Below are 24,083 nucleotides of genomic sequence, written 5' to 3'. Positions count from 1 at the left end.
CCCCCCCCCATCCACTAACGGCAGGGCAGGCTGCCCTTACCCTGCCCTTCCGCCTCAGACCCTTCCCTTTTCCGGTGGGACCCTCCACGAGCACAGCCCCCGCACCCCTGCCTGCAGTCACCACTCCTGCTCCACACTGGGTAAGGAGCAGCCTCATCCCTCTCCCCCAGTGAGGCTACAGGGAGAGGCAGCAGCAGGGGAGGAGACACATGTGATGAAGCCCCCCCTCAGCACCCACCACAGGGGAGGCGAGGGGGCTTCCTGAATCTGAGAAGGACCTAGGAGCACGTGCAGTGACAGTGGTGGGGGTGAGTGTGCTGCTGGGGGGGAGAGGGCTTGGGGAAGTCCTCCTCTCTGGCCCCAGCCCCAGGGCAGCCTGCCTGCACCCCAAACTCATCCCCAGCCCTGCCCCACCCCAGATCCCACACCCCCAGCCAGCATCCTCACCCCCTTGCACCCCAATCCTCTGCCGTAGCCCTGAGCCCCTCCCACACCCCAAACCCTTCATTCCGAGCCCCAGCCAGAGCCCTCACCCCCTGCAGCCTACCCCTCTGCCCCAGCCTGAGCCTCTCCAATGCTCCAAACCCCTCAGCCACAGCCAGAGCCCTCACCCCCCCACATCCTAACCTTCTGCCTCAGCCCTGAGCCCCCTCCTGCAACATGAACTCCTCATCCCCCGCCCCACCCTACAGCCCACACCCCAACCCTCTGCCCTAGCCCTGAGCCCCCTCCCACACCCCAAACCTCTCATCCCCAACCCCACCCCACAGCCTTCATCCCTGCATCCCTTCCTATCCCCAGACTCCCTCCCAGACCCTGCACCCCTCCCCCTTCCCACACACCCTCTCCTGCCTCCAAGCTCCCTCCTAGAGGCTGCACTCCAGCCCTCCGCATTCCCTCCCAGAGCCTGCACACCTCCCCCCCCCACACCCCCTACTCCTTGCCCCCACCCAGAGCCTACACCCAAACTCTCTCCCAGAGCCTGCACCCCTCACCCCCTCCTGTACATCCACCCCTTGCCCCAGCCTGGAGCCTGCACCCAGCATCCAAACTCCATCCCAGAGCCTGCAACCTCAGACCCCCTACCCCACCCAAACTCCTCCCAGAGCCTAACCTCTCACCCCTTCTGCACCCAAACTCCTTCCCAGAGCCTGCACCCTGCACCCCTCCTGCACCCTAATCCCCAGCCCAGGGCCTGCACTCCAGACCTCCTCTCCTCACCCAAACTCCCTCCGAGAGCCTTAGGCAGGTGGGGGGGTGGAGTTTTGGAGGGAGGAGGCAGTTTCTGGGCACCACCAAAATTTCTACAAACCTGCCACTCCTGGCTGGGTGCTGACTCCGGGCTGGGACAGGATGTTGGGGTGCAGAGGGAGAGGGTGCAGGCTCTGGGAGGGAGTTTGGGTGCAGGCTGTGGACTGGGGCAAGGGGTGGGTGTGCAGGAAGGGGTGAGGGGTGCACGCTCTGGGAAGGAGTTTGGGTGCAGGCCTGGGCTGGGGCAGGGGTGGGTGTGCAGGGGAGGTGAGGGGTGCAGGCTCTGGGATGGAGTTTAGGTGCAGGCTCTGGGCTGGGGCTAGGAGTGTAGGAGGGGTTGAGGGGTGCAGGCTGTGGGAGGAGTTTGGGGATAGGAGGAGGTGCAGAGGTGAGGGCTTTGGAGCTGAGGATGAGGGGTTTGGGGTGTGGGAGGGGGCTCAGGGCTAGGGCAGAGGGTTGGGGTGTGGAGTGGGGCTGGGGATGAGGGGTTCATGTTGCAGTTGGGGGCTCAGGGCTGGGGCAGAGGATTAGGGTGTGGGGGGATAAGGGCTCTGGCTGGGGTTGGGGATGAGGTGTTTGGGGCATTGGAGAGGCTCAGGGCTAGGGCAGAAAGGCAGAGTAAGGGCAGTCTTCCCTGCCATTAGTGGATGGGGGGCACTAGGGCCCTATGGCAGCAGTTGATGCTGGGAGCGGCAGAGCAGAGTCAGTGTGGAGCTTCAGGCTCCAGGACCGGGGGAGGTGAGCGGGGGCAGCAAGCAGGGCTGTGGGACACTCAGAGGAGGCGCATGGGGGCGGCAGGCGGGACCGGGGCAGAGACCCGGCCCCAAATATTGCTGGAGCAGGGTCCCTGGGCCCTGAATATTGCTGGAGCTCAGGCCCATACAACTCTCCGCCCCTGCTGGGAACAGGGACACTGAGGAAGGAAATTGGAATCATTGGTTGCTAGAAGTTCACCCCACTAAACATGGAATTGTTTGCACCTTCAGACTTCGGGTATTGTTGCTCTCTGTTCATGCGAGAAGGACCAGGGAAGTGAGAGGGTGAAGGAATAAGCCCTCTAACATCTTGGTGCCGTGACTCGGATGCATCGCTTCGGACAGGGGGGTGGAAATTGTTTCTTTTGTTTTTCAGACACTCTACAAGCAAGCTGTCGCCAGCAGAAGAATACCCCAGAGTACCATGGATCTATGTTTTGTGGTGTTCGTCTGTGGTGTTTGTCTTGTTGCTAGCATTGCTGTGTTTCAATGAACAGAAAACCTCATGACATTGGTAGGGGATGGCTTCAAAAGGCTAACCTGGGGGGGGGAGATGTGTATGGAAATGCAAAATACTCAACTAGGAGGCCAGCACCTGTGTAATAGCTACTGTGGTATATGGAATGGCAAATAAGCTGGTTCCCACAAACCCTATGGGAATAATGAGAGGGGAAGGCACGCACTGGGAATCAATGCAGGGGTGTGTGAAATTGTGTAAATCCAGAGAAGATGGTTGGATGTTCCCCTTCCTGATGGCCATGGAGTAGCACATCCAGTGGCCTATAGCAAGGGGTGGACAATTGGGTGTACTGTGTATGAGGTGTTTTGCTGAGAATGTACATATTAGTAGGGGGCATAGGCGGCAACTCCGTGGATGCTCCGGGGCTGGAGCACCCACGGGGAAAAATTGGTGGGTGCTGAGCACCCATCAGCAGCTCCCCAACCCACCCCCCTGCCTCCACTCCACCTCTGCCTCCTCCCCTGAGCACGCCGCCGGGTCCTGCTTCTCCCCCCTCCCTCCCAGCGCTTCCACCATGAAACAGCTGGTTTGCGCGGCAAACCTGGGAGCGACGGGGGAGGAGGGGGAACATGGCACACTTAGGGGAGGAGACGGGGCCGGGGCGGGGATTTGGGGAGGGGACCAATAGGGGCAGGGAGGGAGTGCATTCGGGGCTCGGCTGGGGACGCGAGCACCCACCAGCACCCAATAGGGGCAGGGAGGGGGCGGAGTAGGGGCGGGGGCATGAGCTCCCACCGGTGCCAACAAAAGTTGGCGCTTGTGGTAGGGGACACAATTACTCCAGCCCATAATCGAACTACACACTGCTATCTGGACTTTGGTGTACAAATGGCTCTGTGAATCTTATTGCTGTGAATAATCGAACCAGTGCTTACTGCCTGTTTCTATAGCAAGTGGTTAAATTGGTTTGGACAATTTCTCTGTGGACATTCAATGGATTTATAATATGAAAAAAGCAAGCAAAACCTGCAGGGGCAGCTTGTTGCAACTGCAAGCAACTGGACACATTAAGATCTTGACCCTGTTGAAGGAGGAGAGGCAGTGTTTTGGTGGTGGTTCACATATTGGCCCATACTGCAGTGGTCAGGACTCTGTGTTGCTGTGGATTATTATAGTGGCTGGTGTACTGATAAGTATATTTGTGTTATATTGCATATGAAGATAACCTATAAGTAATGTAGTAAGCCCTCCCTGACCCCCAGTGTACTAGACAACCCGGACCCAACCTTCTTGGGCCCACTATAATGGGAAGTCTGGAACACTCATTGGAATAGGTGTGGTATGCCCGTACGAGAGAAGGTGCAGGGCACGGGACTACACAAGGGGCAGTGGGACAAATGGAATATCGACACCTTCCACCTTGATGGCTGGCCCTATCATGAAATGTTTCGCCATACGTCCTCTGCTTTTCCACGGATACCTGGGCAGGAGGATCCCAAAAGAAAAAGGGGTGGAAAAGGGGAGGAGTGTTAGGATATGATCAGGCCTATCTGCAAAGGCCTATACTTTAAGAATTTAGGTATACGTTTATCACTTAGCAAGTTATAGAGGTACAAAACAAGAATCAGAATCAGTCTGCCTGTTTATAGCCCTTCTCTCACTATGATAGTCTAAGGCCTCGTTCTTAGGCTAAGGCCTTTGGCTAAACAGCAGGGGCAGCCATAAGCTGGGAAGCGAATGGTCACATCCTCACCAGCCACACTGAAATAAGGCAGGTTTGGGCTGTTAAAAAGGTGATCCAATCTGTCACCTCCAGAGAAAGGGAAGAGCCTAGAAGATTTAAAGAAAACTTAGTTGGATAGCAGCCTGTCTGGCAAGGACTCACTTATCTATAGCTGGGGTGTGAAATCCTCATTTCTTTGGTGTTCTATCATTGTGGTCCCCATTTCCCTGTTGTTTGTCTGTATAATCTCTGGTTCTGTGATTTTCTGTCTGCCGTATAATTAATTTTGTTGGGTGTAAACCAGTTAAGATGGTGGGATATAATTGGTTAGATAGTCATGTTACAATATGTTAGGATTGGCTAGTTACATTTCAGTAAAATGATTGGTTAAGGTATAGCTAAGCAGAACTCAAGTTTTACGATCTAGTCTGCAGTTAATCAGGAAGTAAGAGGGGAGAATTGGAATCATGTTTTGCTAAGGGAGGGGGAATGGGAACTGGGACACAAGCAAGGCTCTGTGGTGTCAGAGCTGGGAAGGGGGACACTGAGGAAGGAAATTGGAATTATTGCTCGCTGGAAGTTCTCCCCAATAAACATTGAATTGTTTGCTCCTTCGGACTTCAGGTATTGTTGCTCTCTGTTCATGCAAGAAGAACCAGGGAAGTGAGAGCCCCCTAACAACATCCTTCAAACCACCCTAAATAATTCCTCACTTTCCTTGATGTTTATGCCCTTCAAATATATTGCAAATGCTACAGTCCCAGATCAGACCTGCCTGACATGCAGGCAGGGCCGGCTTTAGCAAGTGCGAGGCCCAATTCGTACTCACTTGGTGGCACTCCGGGTCTTCGGTGGCATTTCGGCAGTGGGTCCTTCAGCCGCTCCGGGTCTTTGGTGGCACTCAAGGACCCGCCGCCGAAATACCACCGAAGACCTGGAGCAAGTGAAGGGCCCGCCACCGGAATGCCACCGAAGACCCGGAGCTCCACTGGGTGAATAAAAATTAAAAAGGCGCCGGCACGGGGCCCTCTTAGGCACAGGGCCCAATTCCAGGGAATCGGGCAAATCGGCCTAAAGCGGGCCCTGCATGCAGGTGTCCAAGGGAAGACAGGGTATGAGAACTCCAAACAGCACAGTTCCTGCTTTAACAAGAGGGTTGTACAAGACCTCAGTTTCTAAGCTGCTTTTGAGGCACTTCATGTCATCCCCGCCTAATGTATCAAAAGGCCAACTTTCTCTCCAGCTGCTTCCTCTTCTTTTGATGCATCTCTTTGAATCCCCCCAGTTCTCTTTGATCCCTTTGGATAGCACTAGCACATTACTAGAGCTGGTCAAATAGCATCTGTCAGATCAAAAATTCAACAAACTTGAGGGCTTTTGTGGGGCAGGATATTGTGATTCATTCCCAGGGGTCAACAACCTTCGGCATGTGGCCCACCAGGGTAATCCACAAGACATTTTGTTTATGTTGACCGTCCACAGGAATGGCCTCCCACAGCTCCCAGTGGCTGTGGGAAGGTTGCCGACCCCTGCAGTAGCCAGTCCTGTTAATTGCAAATGTTTCCCCTGAGTGTAAATAGTCACAATGTTTTGGATGAAAATTTTTCAGATTATGGCTTATTCAAAACCTGTTTCTTTAGGTTATTTGCCATTGTGTGTGTTGCCAGAGGAGTTGTGGATGATTAGCATTATTCCCTAGCACCCTTAGCTGACACAAGAAAAGGCAGTGAAGTGCTCTGGAGAGAGTCATAGATATTCTGCCATAGAGAGGGTTTCTGTAATGTGAGTACTTAGGGAAACAGAAGAGAGAAAAGGGATATGTCAGTGGATGAGGCGCTTTGGTGCTCCAGGTACACTTGGATAGTGAATGCAGAATATGTTGGAAGAAAACTAATAGCAGAGATGCAGCATAGAAATGACTTCCATGTCTTTAACTTTTGTAGTTGTTTTCATATAATTGACACAAAATATAAATGACACAAAAAGGGTTGCAAATGCGTCTGTCTCTCATGGTGACATAATGCTCTTTAGAAGCATTGCATGGCATGATAGCGAGGGGATAATATTTGTACATTGTAAGTAATTTTTTCCAGAACTGAACTGAACTGAACTAGAAGATGGTCACAGTCTCATTAAAAGGAAAATCTTGGTGCAACCTTAACCACAGAGTCCTTTTATGTTTCTCATAATTATTAAGAAATCTTTATCGTTGTAACGAAATATAGGAGTGATGAAATAATCAAATATATGGAATGGGATTTTATATATAAAATCACACAGAAAAGGAAGAGCCCATGATGGTGTGATGTAGTACATGGATTTTATCAAAAGGGATGGCCACATTACTCACCCAAGACAGCCAAGTAGGTCATCCCAAAAACTGCCTGTGATGGGGTGTATCATACTCTCTGAGGCCCTCTGCTGGAGGCCTAGAGGACCTGCCACACTCTGCCCCAGAAAAGGGCAGTGAAGAGGGTTCTCCAAGCTGCCTAGAGTGGCTGTGTGGGACACAGCCAATCAAGGCCCAGAAGGTCAGTATAAGAGGAGCTGCAGGACCAGAGTAAGTTCCAGTTCCTTGCTGGAGCTGTAGGAGTGTGGCTGGCTGAGGGAGCTGCAGGTTCTTGGATGAAGTAGTGCTGCCAGAAGCCAGGGAAAGTGAGTAGGAGCCCTGAGCTGGTTGCAGGGACTCTATGAGGACAAGGCCCTGAGGTAAGGGTGGTGATAGTGCAGGGCCGTGGGGAAGTGGCCAAGGGAATTAGAGCAGCAGCATGACTTAGATAAAGGGACACAGCAGACAGCTGCTATGTCTAGGCAGGGGAAGACTTTGTCACCAAGGAGGGAGCCCAGGAGCACTGCTCTATCCTGGAGCAGGGACAACTTGAGGAAGACACTACACAGGACACTGGGAGAGACCCCTGTTGGACTTGTACCCCAGAAGGGGTTTTACTTTGCTTTCTCACACAGACTGACTATGTGTGACTCAGCTGGAGGGTTGAGTCACCAAAGACAAACCACAGAGAGAGTGCAGACATGTGCACTTGGTCAAGGGCAGGGGGAGGAGAGCGCTCGTGAGAGGTGACTGTGCCCTGTTACACTGCCAATAAAATATTTGTACCACACTGCGTTATCATGTGGTCTACATTTGTAGGGGGAAAATGTTAGAAATGTTTTGGATTTTGAAATGTCAGACCCAACTGTGTTATGTAGAGACAGCACCGCTTTGGAGGAGGTGTGGAGTTGCATCAATCAAATAATGGCTCTGGGAGGTACTGTTCCTGGAATAAGCATAATACCTTCCAAAGTTCTGGGGAGCAGGCACCCAGGTGGTACAGGAAGAAGCAGAGCTGTCAGATCTTCACAGACTTTAATTACTATGGGTCGGATCATCAGATGATGTAAATCGGCATAGCTCTGTTGACTTCTGTTGGGCTACTCCGATTTATCCCAGCTGAGGATCTGGTTTAATGAGTCACACATAGCAGGCTTAGGTTTTGAATCAGTCTAAATTCTCACCCCAACTCTGAATGACTACGAGATTCTGTGCCTGTTCCCTACCGGGTAGCAGATTGCTAAAGTTTCAGTTAGACAGGCATCATTACTACCAACTGCTTCAAGTTCTAATTTTTGTAAGCTCACAGACTTGTAAACATTTGTTTAGTCAAAAAGAGGGAGGCGAATAAGGGCGATTAATCACTGGTTTCCTATGATTAGGAACCAGCCTCATAGTTGTAAAGATACATCTATATATTGCACAGTAGTGTGTAAGGTAGTGAGACTGATGCATCACAGTATATGGGAATTCCAGTAAGTTACCTAAAATAGTCACATAAACTTATAAATAACCAGTTAAATGCACACTAGTGGAAAATACTATAGTATAAATTATTAGCAATTACATTGCGAATTGGAACAGAACATGCAAGACCTCCAAGGGGTACTGTTATAAAGTGGCGTTCAACAGGAATCACTGTTAGGAGCCATGTATTTGAATATTTGTTGTAGTGATCACAGGACAGGTCTAAAGTCAGCAATGTCAAAATGTAAATTTTGCAGCAACACTGGAGGGGTATGCATATACGCATACTTATTTGCAATCATTACATTAAATAGATGCCTAGACATTACTTAAAGTCTCCCCAGATATAGAATGGTATATATTTATTTTTCTTTTTTAATTATCTGCAGTAATATGTGCTAATTTTGCAGTGAATCCAGTTTGGGAATACGGTAGTGAAATGAAAATGAGCCTTAATCATACTCAGGGCTAAAGTGGTGTTAAAATTCCACATTCTGGTAAGGAACCCTTTTTGTACCCAAAGAGAAATCCAGCTAGAAAGCAAACACATTTTCTACACCAAAGAGCGTTCTTCTGAAAGCAAAACAATTGAACAATTAGAGTCTTTTACTCCATTTTAAGTATGCACAGAACTAGAATTTTCTTGTTGGTACAGCTGGTAATGTGGTGGATGGGAGTGAAAGGCAATCTGTGATCCATTTGCCCACAGAGAACTTTCAAAGTCTGGGGAAAATGTATTCCTTTCCTTTCCATTAGCAGGAAAGGAAGGAGGCTTTTGTGATTAAGGTATGGCATAGAGATGGGGCACTTGGTTTTACTTGCAGCTCTGCTACAGAACTCACTGTGTGACCATAGCCAAATCATTTAGGACCTGATCTTGAGATATGCTAGCACCTACAGCTGTCATTTACTTGGAGTTAGGAGTGCTCAGGATTTCTGCAAAAGGATACTATTAGCCATTGGTCCTTCAGTATTTCCTCTTTAGTACTGGGCTAATGATATTTCTCACAGGGCTGTTGTGAGGTCATGTTAATGTTTGCAAATCAGGCTGAGTTCCTTAGATGGGAGACATCAGAGAAATATAAATTTAATATTTGAGATTGTTAGATTTTGTACTTATTAGAGCCGAGAATGTTTAATGAAATTAAAATAAAACCAGAGAAATCCAGAGAGTCTAACTCTCAATGTTATAATCATCTTGGCAGATAGGCTATCATGTGCAAATTTTTTGGAATCATTGCAGCAGTTTACAGATGAACATTATATAATGAAAAATCCCTCTGCTGAGTGCACAATAAAAGAGAATGAGGCAAATCTGTGGGCAGACAGCAATGACTGTACAGCATTGTGTTCTATGTATTCGGCAGATACAATATTATTCACCTTAGATGTAGTTAAGAACTCAGACCTATGCTGCAAACCCCACCCTCCTTGCCCGAATGAAAAGCTATCTTCTTTATGAAGACGAACAAGACTGGCTTCAGAACATGGCAGAAAGAGATTTGTGACATAGTCGCTTCTGAGGCATGCAGAGGATTATAAATCAATTCAGCACTACTTGAGATGAGTTTGGTTGGGTAGCATGAACTACCCAACCCCTCAGCAGCAACTAGTTGATATGAGTGGGTGCTAGAACATGGGTGGCTAAGCAGGGGTGCCAAAGATATTCATGGGAACCTAACTGTTTCAGAACTGGTTTGACCCCTTTCCAATCAAAGTACAACTTTCAAGTTCGATAATTTCAGGAAGACTGTTGGGGGGGTTGCTCTGGAGACAGTGTTTTCTTTTTCCTGGAAATAATGCAAAATGCCTCTTGATTTAGCAGAGCATCTTCCTTGTGGAGATCTATTGAGGGTGAAGATTTGTCTGTGGATATCGGTGAAGTCAATGGAGTTACTGTGTCAGGGATTAATGTAGTCCAATTTACTTTACTTTTGAATGTTGGAGATATTATTTGCCAAGCTAGCTATTCTGTCACTTTTAACTAATCATCGAAGATCTCTGAGATAGCGAGAACAGACAAAGCCACAGATTTTACTATTGAAGACAAATATTAAATTCAAAATTTAAACGGATCTTTACTTATAGCAATATACCTTGGAGTACCAATGTATATTTTATCTTTGCCATAGTTTTGCTTGCCATAAGTTCACATCACAATAGGTACCGCTGATATTGTGTCATGAATAAGGTCAATGTTAACTAGATCCTGATAAGTATCAGAGGGGTAACATGCGTCTGACGAAGTGGGTATTCACCCACGAAAGCTTATGTTCCAATACATCTGTTAGTCTTAAAGGTGCCACAGGACTCTCTGTTGCTTTTTATAGATCCTAATACTGGATCTTGCAAACTAGTGATTTCAGTAACATCTCCTTTGGCTCTATCTTCATTTGGGCATAAATATCATGCTGATAAACCAGATTGACTCAGTTATAGTGTGAGTAAGGACAAAACAAGCTTAACCACCCAGCTCTGCCAGCACCCCATAATTGTTATGTTCATTGCCTCTGCCTTTCCTGGTGTGTGTATCTTCACCAGAGACTGCAAATATACTGTACTATGTGGTGTGGTGAGCAAATATCTCCTAGAGATTCAAACATGACCACCAAACTCACTCTCACTTGTGAGCTGAGCTAGTACTTTAAATCCACTGTGTCAGACTGACTTCCATTTACTGTGAATTCACAAAGTACATGAACTTTATGTGGTTGCGCGCTGAGCTGCCTTAATACTTGTGACAGAGCCATTTAGAAGAGAGGATCTGTGTTTCGTTTGGAGAGTGTTCTTTTCTTTACCCAAAATACAAGTACAGTGTTGCCCATTTTAGTGTCAAAGAGATGCTGAAATGGCTGGGAAGCAAGGGTGGGTGGAGTGTCCTGTACCAAAAAGACTTATATGATCTACCCATCAAAACACACTAAGATCTTGAGCTGATCCCACTGAAACCAATATTTAAACTTTCATTGGTTAAGGCAGGCAGACATTTGGGTCTGCTTGTGTAGGAAAGAGTGTTCCTTTCAAATCAAGTACGCAAGAGGCTTTAGCTATTGTGCAGTTTATGGTCTTTGTGAGATTACACAAAGCCATGATATTTGGAAGGAATGAGCATGTCTAAACTGATACCTTTTTTCCCTCCTTTCCTAGCTTTACAATCTCTGGACACTGGGGGGGAAAAGGCAGCATTGACACATTTTCTTTTTCTTTTTTTTTTCCAGATACAGAAGAGTAAAAAAAAAAAAAAAAATTAAAAAAAAGAGACTGCAAATTTCTTTCATCATTTTAGCTGAGCTTCTTCATTCCTCTCCTCCTCCTCCTTCCGCAAAGACCAGTTTCTGGGGAAGGCGTTACACAGCTTTCAAAACAATCCTCCTCCCACTGGCTACTTCACAGTTAATGACTCTGGGGTTTGGGTGTTTTTTTTCCTTCACTTTTTTCCCCGTGTGTGTGTGCTGTTTCTTTTTTAAAATTCTCTGGGCGGGGGGTTTGTTAACAAAATAATTCCGCTTTCTGGACAGGCAAAACACATGAATGAGGATCTTCCTCAGAAGCCGTTGCTTCCCTATGCTAAAGCCCTAGCTTGTGAAAGACATGCTAAGCCCTACCTTGTGAAAGACAAGAAAATTGGAATGTGTGTAAAGGGGCTTGAAATTACTGCCTTTGTACTATTGTTTCCATCTGCTAGGCAGAGAATTTGATACCAGTTTTAGCATCAATTCAGAGGATTTTGTTCATGAAGGTGGTGAATTGTTAAATTCATAAACTTCTCACTAGGACTTAGTACTGTTACACAGCTTTTCCAGCACTCTATGATATTGATTTTTGTTCGTTTTTTATTTATCCTGTGGGCAAATTCATTTAATCTTCTATTTATTTCATGCACTTTTCTTATTTTGTTTTAGTAATGACTCACAAATAGGGTGTTTGCTCAGGGCTGTTGCCCACTAAAGCTCTGAGGAATGTACTTTTTGTGTTGTCTTCCATAACTAGTAATTACAATTAATGATATATTTCTCGCATCTGTTTCTTAGATACCTGTAACCACTCTTTACCTGACCTAGAAGTACTGAGAGAAGGCAGGCATTAGGAAGTCAGATGGATCAATTCCTCCTTTCATCTTAGTGTGACATTTCTTTTATCACTGATTGAATGGATGGGTCAAAGGAAAAGAAAAATATAAAATATAAAATATAAGTTTTTAATATAAATAAGTTGGAGAAGTAGAAGCAGAAAAGGAAAGATTGGAAAAAAAAAACAACCTAAGGTCTAAGTACACCACTGGAATGAAGTAGGTCCATAAACTTGAAAGGTGAAATGTTCAAAACTCACTCAGGCCCTGATTCAGGAAAGTGTTGCTGTTCATGAAAGCATTAAACACGTGCTTAAGTGCTGTCCTGGATTAGGGCCGCAAGATAGATCCAGTTCAATATAACTTGATTTCACCTGTCCATGTGAAATTCAACACACATGCACAGTTATAGTGTGTATAGTTTTGCCCTGTTGTTCACATATATATTTTACTATGCGTTAGACTGCTTTCATACTACTCTAGAGAATGTGGAAAACATTGGCCTCAGGAGGAAAATAAACTCCATCTGTATTCCATTTTCATGTTCAAAGCACAAAACTTTGTTCTACCACCAGCCTATATTAGACAGAAGACTCACAGCTCCTGTTCAAATGCATATGAACAGGGATGAGCATGTTTAAGATGGCAGTAGGAAATATTGCCATACTTGTATTAGCCTCACAAAACACTAGCAGCGGTGGGGCTCGTTCACGTTCAGATTTTGAACATGAACATCCCATGGCTCAGGAATGTTTGTATCCAGGATTTTGGTTCAACCCACTCTGCAAAATTCAGATTCACATCTGAGTTTTTACTTCAGACACCAAAGTTTCAGTTTGTTCAGATATAGGGATTTAGCTGGGGTCCATCTCATGCTTAGTAAAATATTTTCCCTTGGAAGATCTATAAAAATAACTGCTGTTAGCATAGATATGTCATTCTCCAGCTGTCTTCTCTATATTGGTTCCTTTAAATAAAATAAAGGAACACACCATATTCTAATTCCTTAGAACTGTTTCTGTGACTGTTCCACACTCAGAACCCCCATCAGCTTCAATGGAAGTTCCACACACCTAGCAGCTGTAGAATTTGGCCCGTAGGCCCAGATCCAAAAAGGTACTAAAGCTCCTAACTTCCATTAAAATCAATGGAAGTTAGCAGCCTAAATACCTTTGTGGATCGGTGTCTTCGTCTTTATCAAATTCTTTAAAGGGACATTGACAGGATATAAATAATACTGCATTGCTGACTCAGTCCTTACTCCTGCTGGAGTTTAACTTGAATACGGTCTGAGCCAGCACTTTTTTTTTCCTTTAAATGATCCCTACATAGTTTACAGTGACTAAAAATTCCTTGGACTATTAAAACTGAAATAATTTTAAAAGTCAAATTGATCTTCAGCTCTTTGTGATGTATTTTTGACAACACACTCTGCATTGACAGTGAAATGAGACTACGGTGAGCCATTTCTTGGTTCTCATGCACTAGCACTTTGGCGCAACTTCAGGCAGTGAGGATGACAAACTACCCAGGGAAGTGATGGATTCTCCATTTCTTGAGGTTTTGAGATGAAAACTGGATGCCTTTCTGAAAAATATGCTTTAGTCATAAACAAGTTATTGGGCTCAATGAAGCTCAATGTAACTGGGTGAAACTGAACAGTCTGTGATGAACAGGGGGTCAGACTAGATGTTCTAATGGTCCCTTATGGCCTTATAATCTATGAATATACCACAGTGGTATATTAACATTTAAAAATATTTTTGACATTTTAAAAAAGTTGTGAAATCATTTGTAGAAGACTCTATGGCCTTTCTAAAAAAAAAGAAATGTAGATGCTGAGAAACTGCAAAGAGAGTGGTGTAGGTGGAAGAGTTTACCTCTGTGGTTCTCTTTGCAGGTTCAGGTCCTAAACTACTATACTTGATGGTATCTCTCTAATTAACCATCTCACTGAAATGCTCAATAATATTGTGCTAGTGCTTTGAGAACCAAGAAATGATATCTCTAAACATCTCCCAGGTGAACTAGACAGCAGTACTATCTCTTATTTTATTTCACACGTTGTCTGTGAGTGTATGGAACTGAACGAATGGCTCTTTACACAATTCAGTTCAATTAAATACATTTCCTCAGTGTATAAAACACAATGAAAAATATCTGTTCTTAATTCTTTACCTTCCATTCAGCTTCTCCCTTCATGTGAGGGGAAGCAAAGCTGTAGATGCCTTAGTGTCTGCTTGTCTATTAGAAGAGATAAAGAGTAAGTTACACATATTGAAAATACGAGGCCCCTGCTGCAGGCCTGATTCACTTCTGTTGGAGTCACATGCATGTAAACACAACCATGGGTGATGGAGATGTTACAGATTGAGACCTGGATTTGGAAGTCAACCTGTGTACTAAAATGACACACTTCAGCCTTTAGGATGAGAGTGCTGGTCAGATCTCTCAGAAAGTACCACCTGGCTGGATGACCAGACCAAAAACTCTCTCCTAATCTGTGAAAGTGAATCCAGGCCCCTTGCATCCTGTAAGCAGGGAGAGATTTCCTTGGGTGCCCTGCTAACTTGTCCGTATTAGACTTTTCAAAGTAACAGATCTTCAGAGAACTGGCGTAGCTCCGTTGACATAATTAAATGGTGCCTGTGCTTCTAGCTAACAAAGGCCCAAACTGCCATTAAGGAATGTCAGCAGATTTTATTGCCAATATACAATTTACTTACATTTTTTAAAGTGTAAACATTCCCAATTCTGTACTCAAATAATGATTTAGTTGATGAGAAAACTGGATGTGTCTCTGACAACGTGCAAAGATAATTAGGAGTAGGCAGGGTCAGCTGTCTAAACAAAATGATTTTGATGCATCATTTAAAAGCACATGGTTGAATGCTTATGTCCACTACTTGACTAGCTTTAAACATGAACTGCACAGCTTTTCATCAAGGGCATGAGCTCAGGTTTTCTGTTTTTCCTTATAAATAATGCATTTTGGTGTTAATGACATTATCTACAGTCACAAGAGAAACATAGATGCCTGACTCCAGGGCTTCTAAATACTCTTGCAATTTCAGATTTAAAAACATTTTAGACTAGTCACAATTTCAACACTTTCTTTTTAAATAAAGATGCATTGTTTTACATTGGTATTTTACATTCAGGCACTAGTGTCATTCTGTACTATAGCAGGGGAAACCCAGAACCCTGTACTTAGGTCCTGGTAGGTAAATAAAGAAGACATTTTTAATTCTTCTGTTTTCAATACCCAGTGATTTGTAGCTGGGAGTGAATTTTCAAAGGGGCCTCATTGCAGCCTCTTTTGTGCTTGTGAAAAAAACTGACGTAGTTTTTGAAAAAGGCCACCCGAACATACAAACACTAGAATTTAAACATGCAAAGCTTGTTTGTGCTTTAGCTTGTGTGCAAACGAGGTTTGGAATGAGTAGATTTTATTATTTGTGTGTACAATTGATCATGCTCAAATTCTGTAGAAAGTCGCATGAAAATCTTTTGCAAAGACTTTACATTTTAGCTCATGGAGTGTACACACAAAATCTGTAACTGATTTTGGATTTGCTTTTTAAGTAAAAAAAAATCATATACCTTAAAAACTGATGGGCATGAACTTTCTCATTCAGTTTCTATCTAAGGGCCACAGCCTCAACTGGGGAAAATCAGTGCGTCTTCACGGAGTTAGGAGATTTCCCTAAATATCTAATTATTTCGCCCTGTTCTCCTCACAATGGCACCAGTTTCATACTGGTATAACTCCTATGACTTCAGTGGTGTTTCACCTGATTATCACCAGTGTATGAATGACAGGAGGGTCAGGTCCATTTATTTATTTATTTTATCCACCACTTCATCAAATAAGCAAACACAAAACAATGACCCTCTATTTTCCGTCTGTGTACCCAGTACCAGTCCCTCAGCTGTGCATGTGAGATTTCTGAATATTGAAGCTTAAATATGATAAGACACTTTACAAGCTGAAGATAGAAAGCTGTGTTAATACCTGCAGCAGCGTGGGAGAGGGGGCCCAAATGAGAAAACTTGATAGGAAAAGGATACTTTACTGTCAGACTTCTCAGGCTCCAGTCCTTCTCCCAGTGAAGTCAATGATACTTCGTCCATTTATTTCAATTAATATTCCCCACCATTGGCTCAGATCAAGTGCAGTGTCAATTTAATATCTGATACATATTTTCTCAGGGGATGAGCATCCTGCTCTCGCAGGGAGATGGGTTTGGTGATCAGATAGGTCTTTTCCATTTCTGATCACTGTGGTCCAAGCTATAAACAAATCATTTGACCACCATTGATCACTTTATTTGCCATTAAAACAGAAAAGCAGACACTTTGTTTCTCAGATTTTTTTACTCTTCCTTCCCTGCATGTTGTTTTTTTCTGAGCAAATATAGTGTGAGATTTCTCACTGGCAACAAAGCAGAATTGTGACTGTCTCTTCATTGTCTGTCTCACACACAAGTACACAAACACATGATAGTACACACGTACAGGCTCCACAATATACTGTTGGTACTTTGTATTCCTTTTATTTCATTAACATGCATGTATAAGGCCTGTTGTGTACTCATCTTTGCCCGGTTCTAGAAGCCATCCTGTGGTAGGAGGATGTGTATATGTAATCTCATAATCTTTGCTGGATGATTGTAGGAGTGCATATATAAAACAATCAATTATGGCCATAGGTGTTGTGTAGTGATAAATCCTAGTGGCAGAGTGAGCATTTTCCTTTTCTTCTGGCTTGGATGATATTTTTATACAATTTTATATACAATTTTTTTAAATATTTGCTATTTTTATTTGTAGGGTTCTGATTGGATTTTACCAGAACTGCTGGTCGTCTGCAGGCCAAGATTATCCCATTAAGATTTCTCTTCCCTTTCCCCCCCATAGACAAAAGCCATTGCATTTGCAACATCAGCTTAGAGCAAAAAATAAAATAAAACAACATCTTGGGCCCAAACATGTCGTCAGTTGCACTGAAACTGATGGAAGTTGCGCACGAGCTCTGTACATTTCCACTAGCATCCCCCTTGGGAACTGGCATCAAAGTGTAAATTAGAACATGTATGCAGCATTCTAAATGCCGTGTGATTCAATCTGAAGCCCCCACAAATAATGGTAGTGTTGTCCTCCTTCAGTGTGGTGGCATTGCTCCCTCCACAATGGATTTAAATAATAAGGAAAAAGTCATCCTTAGTTCCTATGATGCTACTTGTGAATCAGCTTAGATCAGGAGGAAGTTACAGCAGAGGCAAAAGGTAGGGCACTGACTACCTTCGGCAGGAAGGAAGTCTGTAAATTACCAGTTTACCTGTAAGACTAGATTTCACTGTTCTCAAATTACATTTGTAGCAATGGGTCCTGATGTATCTAGAGAATGTTCAACTTGTTTTGAAGGGGGGGGGAAGGGAGAAATTAACCAAAATGCAAGGATTCAAGATTGTAAAATAATCTTTTCTCAGCTGACGTTGTGCAGGGAGTCCTATATATATAAAGCTGAACATACACTTTAGACTATCTTTATATTAGCAGAAATTATAATGGAGATGTCTTGTTGAACTGAAGTAATATAAGTAGTATACACCTGTAATCCAGAGCCTTTTTCAAGCAGGCGGGAGGAAGGTTGCTATATGTGTTTTGCATCAGGCAATTAGAAAACAAATCAAAATCCATTTTAAAGCAACAGTTAACCACCAGTTTGTTGGAGAAAAACTTCTTTGCTTTGTTCAGATGTTCAAAACAATATTTATTTATTGTAATTCTTCTCCGCAGAGTTGAGAACACTTGCCATTACATGGGCACAATTTCTTTCAGTTTTGCATTTTTTTGTTAAGTTCCTTATTTGAAAGAAGAGGCTTGTAGTCTCTAAATGTATAAAACACTTTTCCAGCATTCCAGTTTTTCTGTAAATGAGTACATGTATGTCCATCCTGTTACCAAATAAAGTCAATGAGGTCTCCACTCTATTTGAATTTGAATGGGGGAAGGGGTGGTTTGTTCAGTCACTTTTTATATCTGCCACAGACATGGAGCTCTGCACTGTCTCTGTGTAGAATAATAAAAATCAACATTGGTGTACTACTTTTCATGTTGAAAGCACTGTATGAACATAAAATTACTTACTCATCAGATTCCCTATGAGAGAGATGGGTAGGTAGTACGGGCCCCATTTTGCAGCTAGGGAAACTGAGACAGAATGTCGAGGTAACTTGCCCAAGGCCACATATGTGAGTTGGTGTCAGATTTGGGATTAGAATTTAGGAGTTCTTGACAGCTAAACCTGTCCCGTTCCACCAGGCAACACTGTGTTTCAGAAGTGTGTGTGGGGGTCTTTCTCTGCATTTAAACAATATTTTGTGTCTAAAGGTCAGAACTATATATTTGTATGTGCATCTATATAGTGTGAATTTATCTATTTTATATACACTATGTTAGAGATGGGCCTGAACTCTGGATTATTACAAATGCTCCCCCTCCCAAAATTTTTGAGACATTTGGATCTTATTCCAGAGTCAAACTTTATGCTTAAACCAAAAAGCAGGCTCAGGGGAAATCCAGATTTAGATCCCAGGTTTCCCACACATCTACCTGCCAGTTTGTTTCTACTCATGTCTGCCTTCCAATAACAAAACCTTTTGTTTCAAATAACTATTCTGTTTACTGAGTGACATCTGAGTGCCGTCTTCATCCTTGATTATATGTAGGGTTGCCGGGTGTCTGGTTTTTGACTGGAACACCCGGTCAAAAAGGGACCTTAGCAATTCTGATAGCACTGCTGACTGGGTCGCTAAAAGTCCAGGCAGCAGCGCAGTGGAGCTAAGGCGGGCTCCCTGCCTTCTCTGGCTCCATGTGGCACCTGGCTCCTAGGCAGGTTCCCTGCCTGCTCTGGCTCCCTGCATGTCTGGCTCCTAGGCACAGGGGTGCCCACGGGGAGTCTGCACGCTGTCCCTGACCCAAGTGCTGGCTCCACAGCTCCCACTGGCTGGGAACCGTGGCCAATGGGAGCTGCAGGGGTGACATCTCTGGGCACAGGCAGTGCGCAGAGCTCCCTGGCCACTCGAGCTAGACATGCTGGCTGCTTCCAGGAGCCACCTGAGGTAAGCGCAGCCTAGCCAGAGCCCACACCCTGGATGCCCTCCCATGCCCCAATCCCTGGCCCCAGGTCAGAACCCCCTCTTGCACCCAAAATCCCTCCTGGATCCCACATCTTGCACCCCAACCCCCTGCCCTAGCCCTGAGTCCCTTCCTGCACCCCAACCCCTCATCCCTAGTTCCCACCCCAGAGCCCACACCTATAGGCAAAGCCCTCACCGCCTCCTGAACCCCACATTTCTGGCCCCACCCCAGAGCATGCATCCCTAGCCGGAACCCTCACCACATCCCGCATCCCAATCCCTCGCCCCAGCCCAGTGAGGGTGGGGGAGAGTGAACGACGAGGGGAGGGGGGTTGGAGTGAATGGAGGGGTGGGAGAAGGGGCGGTGAGGGCAGCAGGTGGGGCAAGTGTGTTCGGGTTTGTGCGATTAGAAAGTTGGCAACCCTAGTTACACGCGTTTTATGTTTAAATGGGAAGGTAAATGAATAGATTTCACAGTAATTCACTCCCCTTTGTGCAAGCAGATAAATCCCTTGTTCATGAGATTTACTAAAGATTAAGGGGAAACTTTTGAGAGATCCCCTTGTTACAATATTAGAGCACATCATAGAATTACATATGCACTGTTTGTTATTTAAGTTTGAACACATAAAACACCTATTCTAAGGGTTTAATCTGCCTTGACAGATTATTTAAATTACAGTCATTAAAAAACCTAAACCAGAAACAGCATAGCAGAATCCTCCAGAACCCACAAAAATGTCATACCCCACATAATGATCAACTACTCTCAAATGGCCGCTTAAAGAGAACATTTTGAAATATAGCCCGAAAGTCATCAAAATTGGGCTATTTCAGACCAATGAGGTGTGAATTCCGAAGTCCAGGGCCCCACACAGAGAAAGCCCTGCGAGTAGTTCACTGGCTATGAAAGGAATCAAGCTCAACTGCTATCTATTGATCACAGTTGTGTCAGGTGCTGTACTGGGAAAGAAGCAATCGCTCAGACAGGCATGCCCCAAGCCCTTTGAAGCTTTTTAGCTTAAAACCATCCCCTTTCACTCCACCTGGAAATCCGATGCCAATCTCTGAGAACTGGACTCCTCTGTTCATATAGTGATTACACATCCATAAACTCCAGCTACAAATACAACTGCATTTACTCACGGTGGGCCAGGTTCTGATATTCTCACCAGAACTATTTGTGATGTGAGTAAGGGGCAGTCTCACTCTGAGAATGTGGCTTCTTTTTTTCTTTCTTTTAGTCCCCATTCTGAAGATCTTGCCAGCCTTTCCCTTTTTAATAAAATGAGACTCTTGATCATCAGTGCTGGAGAGAGACTTCAGCCATTTCTCCTTAATGGAGGTTATATAGTTATGACTGTCCACCAAGAGGTTGTGGGGCTTTTTTCTTCTAATTTTTAATAAGGTCAACATGTCTCTCAAGCACATGGTCATTCTTATTGATTTTCATAAGGGCAGGGGCAGCTCTAGGTATTTTGCCGCCCCAAGCACAGCAGGCAGGCTGCCTTTGGTGGCTTGCCTGCGGGAGGTCCCTGGTCCCGCGAATTCGGTGGCGTGCCTGCGGGAGGTCCACTGAAGCCGTGGAACCAGCGGACCCTCCGCGGGCATGCCGCCAAAGGCAACCTGCCTGCCACCCTCTCGGTGACCGGCAGAGCGGCCCCCTCGGCTTGCCACCCCAGGCACACGCTTCAATTGATCTTCTTAAATTCTGGTAGTTCATTGTTTTTGTCAGCCTCTCAGCACTTTGCCTAAACTCCTTCAGGTAGAGAGGAAACCAATCCACAACTTTTGGTAGCTGTTGTGATCCAAGGCTTTGGCTGACCCATTATAGAGGCCAGCTGTGAAGTTCAGATCCAAATACAAAGTTGCCAGGTGTTTGGCTCTGGTGATTTGGGGGCTGATCTTCACTTGCAATATTTTAGATTCCCTTCTTTGGAATCAATGTATAATGGAATGAATATTCAAAAACTGGTCAAAATATGGAGGAAAATGCCATCAACAAAATCATTTATCACTTTCCCCATGTTCTGCTGAAAAAGTTGACCAGAAACAAGTGAAGAGGTATTCGATGTTGGCTCCTCTAAAATCAAAAGGGCCAAATAAGGCTGCTCAAATAGAGGAAAGTAGCCTGGTTTGTAAGGAAGTTAGCTCCACCCACATTACTAAAGCTGCTAAGAACAAGTTGAGAAGACATGACAGAAAGGAGCTGACCATATTGAGTGGCAGTGGTAGTATAAAAAGCATTTGCACAGAGGCAGACCTGCAGCTCACCCGTCACTTCTGAGACCATTCTTTCTTTTTAAAGGTTCAAAGCAACATTCAAACGAGGCACCAGGCTCAGGTTCCACAACAAGCCGCCTTACGTTGCCAGGTCAGTAGGTACCTCCATGCCAGAATGTGTTTGTATCCTGCACAGCCACACAAATAGGTAATCAGAAGGATTTTTATCTTTTCAAACAGTAATTCCTCCAAGAATTAAGTCCTACCCACCAAGGTTACAGTTAACTCAAAAATTCACTCCTGTTTTGAGACTTCGATTGGATGGACGCTGTGTTAACTTTAAAAAAAACAAAAGCTTATGTTTTATGGATTGCTTTGTGCAAATTATTTTAGTCTGCTGAATGTGGTAAGAAAAACGGGCTTTGCTCTCATAACCCACATAGAGGAGTAGAAGAGAAGTAATATGTTTGTTCGATGAATCACAGGGCAGCTGTTTTTCAGTTCTCTCTTGTCCCAAGTCTCTTCTCTCTTTGATATGTCAGCGATACCATCCTCCAGAGGCCCTTTATCTTTATCCCATTGTCTCACACAATTTCACACAGAAGGAGGGAGGGCAATAAGGGAAAGCAATATGAAATGGTGACTCAGAATGACTCAGCATGGAGGCGGTAGTAAGGACATACACCTTTGTATGACATTGGACGAGAGCACAGGTAAGTTCATATTGAATCACCTGGAGTGTGGTTCAAAAAAAATAAATAAAAGGAGAACCCAGCGAAAGCAGTTCACTTCTGATTTGGAAAGGCATTGAAGAATTAGTGACCACATTCATTTTTTGAGGTCTACTTGGGATGTAAATGCAGGTATTGAAGGTATAATACAGCTCTGCATATGTACATCAATATGCAATAGCACATCACTGTGTGACTGACATCTTCTTGCTAGCCGTGGCATGAGAGAATTTCATGTCAAAATAACAGCACAGTCAGCAGACTTTTCTTCGAGGTACAGCCCAGTGTAAGCTGTACAGATCACTGGCTGTAACTCAGTAAAACAATGGAGAGATACTTGAAAATGTTAATTTTCTCAGATGAAGCAGCATACTCTTTGAAGCCTCATGCACAACTGTGTCCTCTAATAAATATGGACCATCACTGAAAGTAAAACATAAGAAACTGGTCACATCACTTCTCTGAAGACCTTTGTTATGAACGTTGCCTGAAGCAATTCCTAAATAGAAGGTACAGTACAGTAAACACCATACAATCATTCTCTTAATGTATTGAATGCCTCATTATTGGCTGAAGTAGTTAATAGGTATTGTAGCATTAGCTGTAGATTTTGCCTGCTCCCATTTCTTTAACATCCTTGCCCTGGGTGCTATACTTTTTTTAAAATGTGTGTGTACATTTATATTGACATTGTTATATGTGTGCTCCTGTTTCAGATGACTTTGGATAGGACTGCCTTGAAGATTACTGTCATAATAAAAGCCTACTAGCTCCAATATTTGGAGACATTTTTTGGAAAGGCATGTACTTTTTTTTTTAATGGGTGGTTAATGTATAAGTTAAACATTTATGGACAGCAGAGGAGGAATTTCTTTCTAGATTGCTTTTAATATGTTGTTTGCACTCTTGCACTATTCCCCTGATAATACACTTGTTTTAACAAGCAATGTTTACAGACTGCTTTTCATCCGTGTTGTCCATGACATTTTGTAATAAGCTAGTGAGCACTTGCACATAATAGATATTGCCAGCCTACTTGCATGTAATATTTGCTCTCAGAATGTAGGTAATTACAACAGGGTAGCTAAAAAGAGGAGGGAGCACAGTGCAGAGGATCAGGCTCTGGAAAATGTTACACAAGATATAAATTCTCTTCCCTTCTCTGCTATCAACTCTCTGGGTGACCTTGAGCAAGTCACTTCACTGCTCTGTGCCTCAGTTTCCCCCTCCATACAATGGGGGATAATAATGCTTACTCAAGGTTAAGTGCTTTGAGAGCTATGAAAAGAGCTATTTTAAACAGAAGGGGTAGAATTCAAATACATAAATGCTGAGGGAATATGTTAATATATCTCTAGTATAGCACATACTCCTGTATTTGTCTTATACTGTTGATACATAAAGTTAGTATACATAGCAGCAAAAATGTGTGTATTGCAGCAGCTGGGAGCAGATTTTCAGGCTGTTACTTTGAGTGTACTGACTAATTAACATTTCCATTGTTTTTACTATTGTTAGGTCACCTGACTTGAACACCAGCAATCGTGAACATCCTCCTTTAGGAGTGAAGGCAGCAATGGCTCTGTCTATGTACCTTACAGCAGGAGAACACTTCACACTATCTTACTGTAGTTTAGCTGATCCATACAATGTAAACCTTGTGCCTATTCAGTCTTTGCTCTGTCACATTGTGTATTGATAACTATCTCATAATGGATTATACAAAGAAGGCTTCTGAGTGGCACTTAAAAAAATAACTGGCAGTGTTTTCTCTCTCTTTATTAAAACTTTCCCACATCAGTGTATGTTTTGGCATTGACTTAATAGCGTTTCTGAATGTGAATATATCATAATGTACCATTGTACTTGTACACGCCATTGTAGAGTTCACATAGAAATGTTTATAGTTTGGTACAGGGCATGAGCCAGT

At 44.2% G+C, this 24,083-nt stretch overlaps 1 protein-coding gene across 10 annotated transcripts in view; it reads left to right on the top strand.

The window, feature by feature from the left end:
- The window catches only part of PDE1C (phosphodiesterase 1C), a 556,559-nt gene that overhangs the window by 516,812 nt on the left and 15,664 nt on the right, over positions 1-24,083 (top strand). For 4 of the 10 annotated variants that reach the window (XM_050937959.1, XM_050937951.1, XM_050937952.1 and 1 more), the window contains one exon: positions 21,508-21,573. The exons of 1 other annotated variant lie outside the window; for it this stretch is intronic. In XM_050937959.1, coding sequence (XP_050793916.1) covers positions 21,508-21,573 — 66 coding nt within the window. Of the gene's footprint in view, positions 1-2,382; positions 2,644-11,203; positions 13,885-21,507; positions 21,574-22,512; positions 22,955-24,083 lie in introns of those variants that run through there. 5 more of the 10 variants (XR_007772331.1, XM_050937954.1, XM_050937956.1 and 2 more) reach the window with 5 other exon arrangements.

The sequence above is a fragment of the Gopherus flavomarginatus genome, chromosome 2, assembly GCF_025201925.1.
Source record: "Gopherus flavomarginatus isolate rGopFla2 chromosome 2, rGopFla2.mat.asm, whole genome shotgun sequence".
Taxonomy (NCBI): Eukaryota; Metazoa; Chordata; order Testudines; family Testudinidae; genus Gopherus; species Gopherus flavomarginatus.
This window is presented reverse-complemented; position numbering and strand designations above follow the sequence as displayed.